The sequence below is a fragment of the Notothenia rossii genome (genome assembly GCF_949606895.1).
Source record: "Notothenia rossii genome assembly, chromosome: 4".
Taxonomy (NCBI): domain Eukaryota; kingdom Metazoa; phylum Chordata; class Actinopteri; order Perciformes; family Nototheniidae; genus Notothenia; species Notothenia rossii.
Window position 1 is genome coordinate 75,312,577 of NC_136902.1, and position 12,098 is coordinate 75,324,674.

The 12,098-nt window shown below is 39.4% G+C and overlaps 2 protein-coding genes across 2 annotated transcripts; both read right to left on the reverse strand.

The window, feature by feature from the left end:
- Positions 1-371: 371 nt before the first annotated feature.
- On the reverse strand, positions 372-4,205 carry LOC307037459 (extracellular calcium-sensing receptor-like; the record flags this gene model as incomplete). Its single annotated transcript, XM_079678343.1, has 6 exons — positions 372-1,389; positions 1,842-1,965; positions 2,168-2,395; positions 2,565-3,359; positions 3,494-3,791; positions 3,973-4,205. 6 exons carry the CDS (start codon positions 4,203-4,205, stop codon positions 482-484), a joined length of 2,586 nt encoding a protein of 861 aa, XP_079534469.1. The 3' UTR covers positions 372-481.
- Positions 4,206-6,660: 2,455 nt separating this feature from the next.
- Positions 6,661-11,821, reverse strand: LOC307037461 (extracellular calcium-sensing receptor-like). Its single transcript, XM_079678345.1, has 6 exons — positions 10,307-11,821; positions 9,828-10,125; positions 8,899-9,693; positions 8,498-8,725; positions 8,170-8,293; positions 6,661-7,706 (listed from the first exon to the last, which is right to left on the reverse strand). The coding sequence occupies exons 1-6, from the start codon at positions 10,537-10,539 to the stop codon at positions 6,799-6,801; spliced, it is 2,586 nt and encodes an 861-aa protein (XP_079534471.1). The 5' UTR covers positions 10,540-11,821; the 3' UTR covers positions 6,661-6,798.
- Positions 11,822-12,098: the final 277 nt, after the last annotated feature.

The window sequence follows — 12,098 nt, forward strand, 5'->3', positions numbered from 1 at the left end:
TCTTGGAACAGTTCAGGCGGTTGTGCTGAGTCTTGCAATCAGCACAGAGTCCCCCTTCCCCATTAGAAGAACCAAAAGAAGCGGCCTCAGTTAGGACATGGCTGTACTCTTCAGGTCACGCCAATCTGCTTGAGAGCTCATGACACCCCTTTATACACCATCAATAACAAGAAGGGCATTTTCCTGTTCGAAAAGAAGCCTCAGGAGACGAGATGAAATTTAAGTTAGTCAAATGTTTTATGCGGGACAATGTTGATTTTATTATTTGAATAACAATTTCTGGCAATTAATCTGAAATCACATAGGAGATTGGTATTTTGGATCTGCATATCATTTTATTCTTTTTTTATTTGCATATATACATATTGGTTTAAACTTGTATTCTATTAAAAGGAGTCATCTCCATATGCTAAGTTACACAGTAAAATAACTCACAGTCGGAAACAATAAAATAAACGAATATAATTGTAGGGTTCCATAATTATTTTAGGGCTCCCTTTCCCATTATATATTTTTTTGTATTCCTCTCTGGTTTGAGTAAGATGATATAACATTTTGGGATGAAAATACAAAAGAGCAGTCCAAAACTGGAGGACAGAATAGCAAATATCTCTACAGCAACACTAAACTTTCCAGGAGAGCTTACATACGCTGGGATGAAAGTGATCCATACAGCGCAGAATATCAGCATGCTAAAGGTTATAAACTTGGCTTCATTAAAGTTATCAGGCAGTTTCCGAGCCAGAAAAGCAAGAATGAAACATAAAATGGCCAGTAGTCCTATGTACCCAAGTACAGACCAAAAGCCCAAAGCTGAGCCCAAAGCACACTCTAAGATTATTTGGTCTTTGAAGTCTTTAAAATTCTTAAAAGGAAAAGGAGGAGAAATTGTTAACCAGAGGATACATATCATTACTTGTATTAGAGTGAAACCCAGAACAGTTAGTTTCTGCTGGGCAGGCCCAAACCACTTCATCACATTACTGCCTGGAAGTGTAGCCCTGAAGGCCATTAGCACCACTATAGTTTTCCCCAGAACACAAGAGATACAGAGGACAAAGGTGATGCCGAATGCTGTGTGTCGCAGCATGCAGGACCAATCTGAGGGCCGACCGATGAAGGTCAGAGAACACAGGAAACACAGAGTCAAGGAGAAGAGCAGCAGGAAGCTCAGCTCAGAGTTGTTGGCCCTGACAATTGGAGTTTTCCTGTATCTGAAGAAAATCAATGCCACAACAGCTGTGATGCATGTTCCAAATAAGGATGCTGCAGTGAGCAGCGCTCCCATAATCTCTTCATATGACAGAAACTCTGCCTCCTTCTTTACACAGGCATCTCTTCTTTCATTTGACCAGAACTCAGGGTGACACCGCACACAGGTGACAGAATCTGAAGAAAAAAATGTGGTAAACATTATGTATAATTATTTTTTTATTTTGTATTTGTCCCTACGTTGCATCTTTTCTAAGCATACACATAATAAGTATATAAAATGTTTTATTTATTTGTACAATCAAAAGTTCTTCGCAGGGATTTCTATGAATTTCTATGAATAATGAAATGATTTATTTTAGGTAGACTTGAAGTAGAAACATTTATTTTGCATTGGTGCTTTAACATAATGCATTAATCCTAAGGAAGACTTTTGCATATATTTATATGGCTGACTTCAGAATTCTGTCTCAGTATCTGTATATGTATCATTTACAATTATTTGTTATGTAACGATATTGTGTTTTTTTCTTCTTAAAGGACTGCATGGTTTTGAAATCCCCCAAAAACCCACTGCAATTTCTTAAAATGAACAATACATGTTTTGTCTTGCATTCATGTAACTACACCTGTAATGTTGCTGATGTCTCCCTCTGCACATCTCATACAGTCATAGCAGCAGACAGGCATTCCTTTCTGGAGAACCTTGCGAGTTCCTGGAAGACATTTTTCACTGCAAACTGACACAGGCACCTGTGGGATCAAATCGACTATGAGAAGAAAGAAAAAGATCGGCCTTCACTTTGATTACTGTGTTGCCTTTGTATATTTCCATTTAAAATGTTTATGCATAACAAACACACATCATGACGTGCATGACGAACAGTGTCAATTTCATATTTATAATGAAAAAAAAAGTGTAATTAGCAACGACATTGAACTTAGAGTATTTTACCTGTTGGGAGTTCTGTGTCCAAGTTATAGACTCATTTTGCAGATGTAGCTGTTTGTTTTCAGGTAAAGATGCATCATAAAGGCCAACTGTGACAAACTCCACAATGTCATTTTCTCTTGGCTTCCAATTTATAATTTCATACTTTGCTGCTGGGTCTCCATTTTCATTGAAGTAAACCTCTTCTCCTTCCTTTGTTTTAAACTGAATAGTTCTTATGTGCTGTAAAATCTGAAAAACAAATATCTGTCAATGCAGAACATAATTTGAAGAATGTGTTGTGGTCCAAGTGTTTTAACAGCATGAGAGACAGCAAAAGTTTAATTTACGCTTTTTTAAACATGTTGCTTGTTGATGTGATTTGATGTAAAAACTTCAGTGACATTGGTGTTCAACTCACCGTAAATGGATCTAGCTGCACCTTGGTGTTACATGTTTTGTTACAGCTGAGGATCAAATGAAGTGCGTGGGCCGCAGCATACACTCCTTTATAGACATTGTTAAAGATAGGCATCAGAGACATATCGGTGAAGATGTTTTGCACTTCAGTCAAATCTTCACGTCCAGTACATTCTTTCTGATTTCTTGATGAAGACTTTGACTGCTTGAACTTACAATTAAATAACGCCTCATAAAACATTGTAAACATTTCATTACTAGATACAATGAGCGGCTTCACATCCAACATGAACTCCCTCATGCCACTGACATGTGCTTTGGGGATGGACAGGCCTATAGCACCGTCTAGAATGTGATGCTTATCCAAGGCTGCAATTTGTGAATTAAAGATCCAGCCCTCAGAGCCTACCCACTGGTACCCAGTCAAGTTACGGTGAGAAAATGCATGTATTATCACATCCAAATCCAAGCCGGAGAGGAAAGCAATGATCACTTTGGAAGTGGAAGCCTTGATAATGTCAATTATCTTTTGTATTTTGTCTGGTGGATCGGTTCTAAAGAAGGACACCGAGTACTCAAGACAGATGCCAAGCTGCTGGGCCGTTTCTGTGAATGTGGCCATACCGTTGTTTCCATAATCATCATTTGTTCTAATAGCTCCAACCCAAGTCCAACCAAAATGCTTAACCAGCTGTGCCAGGGCTCTGCTCTGGTAGTAGTCACTGGGTATTGTTCTGAGGAAGGATGGGTACTTGGATTTATCACTGAGACAGGCACAAGTAGCAAAGTGGCTGATCTAAATGAAAAAAACAAGTTATATCCCAACGTAAAGATTCAAGATATAAAGTAGTTATACAGCCAACTACAATCCCTTTGGCTATACATAGTTGCAATAGTTGAATATTAATAATATCCAACAATCTTACCCACCATTGGAATATGAAAGGGTCCGATGGCAGTAGCCATAGCCATGCAGGGAGAGGAAGAAGGTTCTCCTATAATGGCCTGCACTTGGGCAGGTCTTGTACATGGTACTTCAGAGGGTTGTGATACAACTTCATTACCATTTGCAAAGGCCAATGCAACCCTCACACTTTTGGCAATTGAGCCACAGGAATCATACATCCTATAGCCCAGAGAGATGCCAGGCAATAGGTCTGTGCTGTTATTAATCTCCTCTACGGCAAAAAGCATAGCCTGGGCAAACTGGAACCCTTTGAAATTCAAGCTTGATGCAAACAGTTAATAATAATTAGTCAAAATAATTCCATGCAGTAGAAAGAGTGGCACAGTAAATGGAAGTATTTGATGATAAAATCAAACACAACAGGAGTATATCCTCATTTAAATATCCAATGTTATACCCTTTCAGAAATTTGAAGCAAAATATTGATATGGTATACTGTTACCTGGTGCATTGCAGTGGCAGTGGTTTGTCCATGTAGGAATCCCGTCTGTTCTTCCAGCTGTTGTGGAAAGAGAAGATTCCCCCCAACATTATGTCCCCATCCTTAAACATCTCAGGGATCTCAGTGTCCCCTCTCTGTGTGCACACTGGCTCCTCAGCCTGAGAGAAAGATACCATCAGCAACAGATGTAAGAGTGCCCATCCCTGCTCCGGCCAGCTCTGTGTGGATGACATACTATTTGAGTGAGACAAAACAATTCAGTGGCATCACATGAACCCCAATGCAAATTTAAATTGGGCATTTGTATTTATATATTGTGGAGAAACTTGTGAAAAAATAATGGAACGTTGATGTTTTATCTCTGTGGACTTGGGGGCAAAGGAAGGAGGCGCCAAACAGGAAAAGGGTTATTTGCCTTACCAAACTTACTGGTACTTGTGTGCTCTCGATTTATCTGCTAAAAAAATTAACTATTATTCAATTATTTCTAAAAAGATCATATCTTGAAACTTCTCTAACCAAAAATCAATGGAATTATTTCCTAGTTGCCTTTTATAGTTAAAGCCAGCTAGTGATAGTGGAGGACGTTCTTCCTAGAAGAAAGCATTCACCATGCCATCTTTGCGGATGCACAGCCAGATCATCAGCAGGCCTTCTACACTGACAGCCAGTCAGATCAGTCTTCATTGACACCTAAAATCAGATGACCATCTCGTCCAAATCATCGGTTAGCCTACCTGACAGTTCCTGCACTGCTACTCTCACTAAACAAATAGAGCATTATTCATTTGCTAATGCACTTACACGTCAAAAAGAACATTCAAAGGTCAGAGGGTTGCACACCCTTTTTATTCCTCCAAATGAAGTAACTTTTATATAAACATGCACCAGTGGCGAACCGTCAGGGCCTTCAAGGTATTCAGAGAATACCCTGGAACACTTAACCCAAAAAAATCGATTTAATTATATAAAAAACAAGTATGTAAAATGAATAAATTAGAATCTAATCTGTGTTGTTGATTTGAAATATTAAAGTGTTATTTTGATTTGTTTGTCCTTCTCGGTCCATGCACCACGCATTTCAGTGGTTTTGTGTTAGAAAAAAAAAGTAACCAATCAGATCTTGTTCTGGGCCTCTGTGTAGAATATTCTTCAACCAAGGTATTCTATTTCCTTGATAGAATTCCCTGGCCGTTGTACTGAATGAGAGCGTACCTTTGGATCGACAGTTTGATCAGCCAATCATATATTGATTTGCCGCCAATGGGCGAATTCTTTCAGAGTTTTCCTCGGTTCCAGGGTATTTTAGAAGGCCCGGTAGTTCACTGGCTCGAGACAGAGGATCTAGATAAATGCCACGAAGCAATTCATATGCCGTTTGATTGTTTTTAACGTTGAAATGGAAAGTGCAACAGGTGAAGATGATGATGTTACGATCTGTTGTGAGTACCCTTTTCAAGACGACAATTCAGTGAAAAGACGGACATTATAACGGCGGGGGGCGCAGCAGCGGAGGGTGTGTGTCTACAGAAGGTCCAGTAGTGATAGACACGATTCACCACTGACATGCACACATTGTGAAACATTACCAATACTATAACGATGGTAAATGTTCCATCACTTATATTTTTCACTTGTATCTTATTGTGAAGTTCCTGTCAAAGCCTAACAGTATGGTCTTTACTAGGAATGATTTGACATCTAACTTAATTGCTTCCAAAGGTTTAAAAACACAAGCATACACTTAAAGTATGAGTCTTTCTTTCTTTACTCCAGGGTAAAAACTTTTTTATCGAAAGTTAACATCATGGTCAGATCCTCCAGGGCATAATTATGATTATCATGATGCAACAGGCCTGAGGGGAAGTTTCCAGTAGGCTGAGGGGACAGGTGTGGAGGCAGGCTGGGGACACTGTGAACTTCAGAGGAAGTTTGTTAGTTTTTTTTGTAGAAATAGCCTGAGGTTGATCTGAAGCAAATTAGACACCATAGTGCCAGTGCAGCTCTCAATATGTCCATAGTTCCACAGTTACTATAGATACTGTTGCCAAGTTTAACATTAGGGAGCATGTCAGGATTTTTGTTGATCTCAATGATAGCAAAAATCAATGCTTGAAAAAATTTGAATTCTCAAAAATTGAAGCAAGGGTGTTGTGAAAGATAGAACAAAATAATACATTTGTGTTAAGTCTCAAATACAGTACAATGAACATACAACGTTGAAAATATGCCTAACAATACATACTTTTTACATTTCCGTACTCCTGGAATTTTCTGAAATGTGTTAATTACGTAATCCTGCCTTGTGCAGAATGGAAAAAATGCCTCCAATAAAGAGGTCACCATCTTGGAACAGTTCAGGCGGTTGTGCTGAGTCTTGCAGTCGGAACACAGAGTCCCCCTTCCCCATTAGCAGAACCAAAAGGAGCGGCCTCAGTTAAGACATGGCTGTGCTCTTCAGGTCACGCCAATCTGCGTGAGAGCTCATGACACCCCTTTATACACCATCAATAACAAGAAGGGCATTTTCCTGCTTGAAAATAAGTCTCAGGAGACGAGATGAAATTTAAGTTTAGTCAAATGTTTTATGCAAGACAGTGTTGCTTTTATTATTTGAATAACAATTTCTGGCAATTAATCTGAAATCACATAGGAGATTGGTATTTTGGGTGTGCATATAATTGTATTCTTTTTTTATTTGCATATATACACACTGGTTGAAATGATTCTATTAAAAGGAGTCATCTCAATATGCTACATTTCACAGTAAAACAACTCACAGTTAGAAACACTAAAATAAATAAATATCATTATAGGGATGCATAATTATTTTAGGGCTCCCTTTCCCATTATATATTTTTTTGTATTCCTCTCTGGTTTGAGTAAGATGATATAACATTTTGGGATGAAAATACAAAACAGCAGTCCAAAACTGGAGGACAGAATAGCAAATATCTCTACAGCAACACTAAACTTTCCAGGAGAGCTTACATACGCTGGGATGAAAGTGATCCATACAGCGCAGAATATCAGCATGCTAAAGGTTATAAACTTGGCTTCATTAAAGTTATCAGGCAGTTTCCGAGCCAGAAAAGCAAGAATGAAACATAAAATGGCCAGTAGTCCTATGTACCCAAGTACAGACCAAAAGCCCAAAGCTGAGCCCAAAGCACACTCTAAGATTATTTTGTCTTTGAAGTCTTTACAATTCTTAAAAGGAAAAGGAGGAGAAATTGTTAACCAGAGGATACATATCATTACTTGTATTAGAGTGAAACCCAGAACAGTTAGTTTCTGCTGGGCAGGCCCAAACCACTTCATCACATTACTGCCTGGAAGTGTAGCCCTGAAGGCCATTAGCACCACTATAGTTTTCCCCAGAACACAAGAGATACAGAGGACAAAGGTGATGCCGAATGCTGTGTGTCGCAGCATGCAGGACCAATCTGAGGGCCGACCGATGAAGGTCAGAGAACACAGGAAACACAGAGTCAAGGAGAAGAGCAGCAGGAAGCTCAGCTCAGAGTTGTTAGCCCTTACAATTGGAGTTTTCCTGTATCTGAAGAAAATCAATGCCACAACAGCTGTGATGCATGTTCCAAATAAGGATGCTGCAGTGAGCAGCGCTCCCGTAATCTCTTCATATGACAGAAACTCTGCCTCCTTCTTTACACAGGCATCTCTTCTTTCATTTGACCAGAACTCAGGGTGACACCGCACACAGGTGACAGAATCTGAAGAAAATAAAATGTTGCAAACATTATGTATAATTCCTTTTTTAATTTTGTATATTTGTGTCCCTACGTTGCATCTTTTCTAAGCATAAAAGACAGTACAGCACATAATAAGTATATACAATGTTTTGCTTATTTGTACAATCACAAGTTCTTCCCAGGGATTTCTATTAATTTATTTGAATAATGAAATGATTTATTTTAGGTAGACTTGAAGTAGAAACATTTATCTTACATTGGTGCTTTGACATAATGCATTAATCCTTAGGAAGACTTTTGCATATATTTATGCCTGACTTCAGAATTCTGTCTCAGTATCTGTATATGTATCATTTGCAATTATGTAACAATACTTTGTTTTTTTCTTCTTAAAGGACTGCAAGGTTTCGAAATCCCCCAAAAACCCACTGCAATATCTTAAAATGAACGATACATGTTTTGTCTTGCATTTATGTAACTACACCTGTAATGTTGCTGATGTCTCCCTCTGCACATCTCATACAGTCATAGCAGCAGACAGGCATTCCTTTTTGGAGAACCTTGCGAGTTCCTGGAAGACATTTTTCACTGCAAACTGACACAGGCACCTGTGGGATCAAATTGACTATGAGAAGAAAGAAAAAGACTGGCCTTCACTTTGATTACTGTGTTGCCTTTGCATATTTCTATTTCAAATGTTAATGCATAAAAACCATACATTATGACGTGCATGACTAACAGTGTCAATTTCATATTTATAATGAAACAAAAAGACTGTAATTAGCAATGACAGTGATCTTACAGTATTTTACCTGTTGGGAGTTCTGTGTCCAAGTTATAGACTCATTTTGCAGATGTAGCTGTTTGTTTGCAGGTAAAGATGCATCATAAAGGCCAACTGTGACAAACTCCACAATGTCATTTTCTCTTGGCTTCCAATTTATAATTTCATACTTTGCTGCTGGGTCTCCATTTTCATTGAAGTAAACCTCTTCTCCTTCCTTTGTTTTAAACTGAATAGTTCTTATGTGCTGTAAAATCTGGAAAAAACAAATATCCATCAATGCAGAAAATATTTTGAAGGATGTGTTGTGGTCCAAGTGTTTTAACAGCATGATAGACAGCAAAAGTGTAATTTACGTTTTTTTTTAAACACGTTCCTTGTTGAAGTGATTTAATGTAAAAACTTCAGTAACATTGGTATTCAACTCACCGTATATGGATCTAGCTGCACCTTGGTTTTACATGTTTTGTTACAGCTGAGGATCAAATGAAGTGCGTGGGCCGCAGCATACACTCCTTTATAGACATTGTTAAAGATAGGCATCAGAGACATATCGGTGAAGCTGTTTTGCACTTCAGTCAAATCTTCACGTCCAGTACATTCTTTCTGATTTCTTGTGGAAGAGTTTGACTGCTTGAACTTACAACTAAATAACGTCTCATAAAACGTTGTAAACATTTCATTACTAGATACATTGAGCGGCCTCACATCCAACATGAACTCCCTCATGCCACTGACATGTGCTTTGGGGATGGACAGGCCAATAGCACCGTCTAGAATGTGATGCTTATCAAAGGCTGCAATTTGTGAATCAAAGATCCAGCCCTCAGAGCCTATCCACTGGTACCCAGTCAAGTTGTGGTGAGAAAATTCATGTAGTATCACATCCAAATCCTTGACGGAGAGGAAAGCAATGATCACCTTGGAAGTGGAAGCCTTGATAATGTCAATTATCTTTTGTATTGTGTCTGGTGGATCGGTTCTAAAGAAGGACACAGAGTACTCAAGACAGATGCCAAGCTGCTGGGCTGTTTCTGTGAATGTGGCCATACCGTTGTTTCCATAATCATCATTTGTTCTAATAGCTCCAACCCAAGTCCAACCAAAATGCTTAACCAGCTGTGCCAGGGCTCTGCTCTGGTAGTAGTCACTGGGTATTGTTCTGAGGAAGGATGGGTACTTGGATTTATCACTGAGACAGGCACAAGTAGCAAAGTGGCTGATCTAAAAGAAAAAAACAAGTTATATCCCAAGGTAAAGATTCAGGATATAAAGTAGTTATACAGCCAACTACAATCCCTTTGGCTATACATAGTTGCAATAGTTGAATATTAATTATATCCAACAATCTTACCCACCATAGGAATATGAAAGGGTCCGATGGCAGTAGCCATAGCCATGCAAGGAGAGGAAGAACTTTCTCCCATAATGGCCTGCACTTGGGCAGGTCTTGTACATGGTACTTCAGAGGGTTGTGATACAACTTCATTACCATTTGCAAAGGCCAATGCAACCCTCACACTTTTGGCAATTGAGCCACATGAATCATAGATCCTATAGCCCAGTGAGATGCCAGACAATAGGTCTGTGCTGTTATTAATCTCCTCTAAGGCAAATAGCATAGCCTGGGCAAACTGGAACCCTCTGAAATCCAAGCTTGATGCAAACAGTTAATAATAATTAGTTTTTAAAAATCCATGCAGTAGAAAGAGTGGCACAGTACATGGAAGTATTTGATGATAAAATCAAACACAACAGGAGTATATCTTCATTTAAATATTCAATGTTATACCCTTTCAGAAATCTGAAGCAAAATATTGATATGGTATACTGCTACCTGGTGCATTGCAGTGGCAGTGGTTTGTCCATGTAGGAATCCCGTCTGTTCTTCCAGCTGCTGTGGAAAGAGAAGATTCCCCCCAACATTATGTCCCCATCCTTAAACATCTGAGGGATCTCAGGGTCCCCTCTCTGTGTGCACACTGGCTCCTCAGCCTGAGAGAAAGATGCCATTAGCAACAGATGTAAGAGTGCCCATCCCTGCTCCGGCCACCTCTGTGTGGATGACATACTGTTTGAGTGAGACAAAACAATTCAGTGGCATCACATGAACCCCAATGCTAATTTAAATTGGGCACTTGTATTTATATATTTTGGAGAAACTTGGGAAAGAATAATGGAACATTGATGTTTTATCTCTGTGGACTTGGGGGCAAAGGAAGGAGGCGCCAAACAGGAAAAGGGTTATTTGCCTTACCAAACTTACTGGTACTTTTGTGCTCTCGATTTATCTGCTAAAAAAACAACTATTATTCAATTATTTCTCAAAAGATCATATCTTGAAACTTCTCTAACCCAAAATCCATGGCCTATTTCCAAGTTGCCTTTTATAGTTAAAGCCAGCTTGGAGCATGCGCGTGAACTGTGAGCGCAGGAGCCTCGCAGTGCCGGAACTGTGGCACGCTTAATTTTGCCACTTTTGCGCTTCAGATGAGGTCCCACGCAGTCTGCGTGATTTACTTGTAGGGAGGGTCGGGCTTGGATGGTATGTTTTAGGTTAGGCAGCTTCAACTTCAGTAAGCAGTTTTGTTTTTTAAGAAATCTACCTAAGGATTAGATATGAAATGCATAAATAAAGAAGCAAAACATTGATCTAAGGAAAAGTGCAGTAGAGGAAGCCGATGGCCTCGGTAGCCATTCGGATCATGCCTTCTGCCATGCCTTCCCTGAGCCAGCTAGCCCACCTACTTTCTGACTGATCTTGTATTTTCTGAACCCTGCGAGCCTTCAGGCGACCTGTTGACCAGTAAGCCTGACATCCTTCGGCCATGTCTCAACATGTCTCACCTTACCCTTTGCAGGAGTTTCTTCCTAGAAGAAAGCATTCACCGTGCCATCTTTGCGGATGCACAGCCAGATCATCAGCAGGCCATCTACACCGACAGCCAGCCAGATCAGTCTTCGTTGTCAACTAAAATCAGATGACCCTCTCTTCCAAATCATCGGTCAGCCTACCTGAGAGTTCCTGCACTGTTACTCTCAGTGAACAAATAGAGCATTATTAATTTGCTAATGCACTTACACGTCAAAAAGAACATTCAAAGGTCAGAGGGTTGCACACCCTTTTTATTCCTCCAAATGAAATAACTTTTATATAAACATGCACCAGTAGCGAACCGTCAGGGCCTTCAAGATATTCAGAGAATACCCTGCAACACTTAACCCAAAAAATTGATTTAATTATATAAATAACACGTATGTAAAATGAATAAATTAGAATCGTATCTGTGTTGTTGATCTGTAATATTACAGTGTTATGTTGATTTGTTTGTCCTTCTCGGTCCATGCACTACGCATTTCAGTGGTTTTGTGTTAAAAAAAAGCAACCAATCAGATCTTGTTCTGGGTCTCTGGGTAGAATATTCTTCAACCAAGGTATTCTATTTCCTTGATAGAATGCCCTGGCCGTTGCACTGAATGAGAGCGTACCTTTGGATTGACAGTTTGATCAACCAATCATATATTGATTTGTAGCCAATGGGCGTATTCTTTCAGAGTTTTCCTCAGTCCCAGGGTATTCTAGAAGGCCCGGTAATTCACTGGCTCGAGACAGAGGATCTAGATAAATG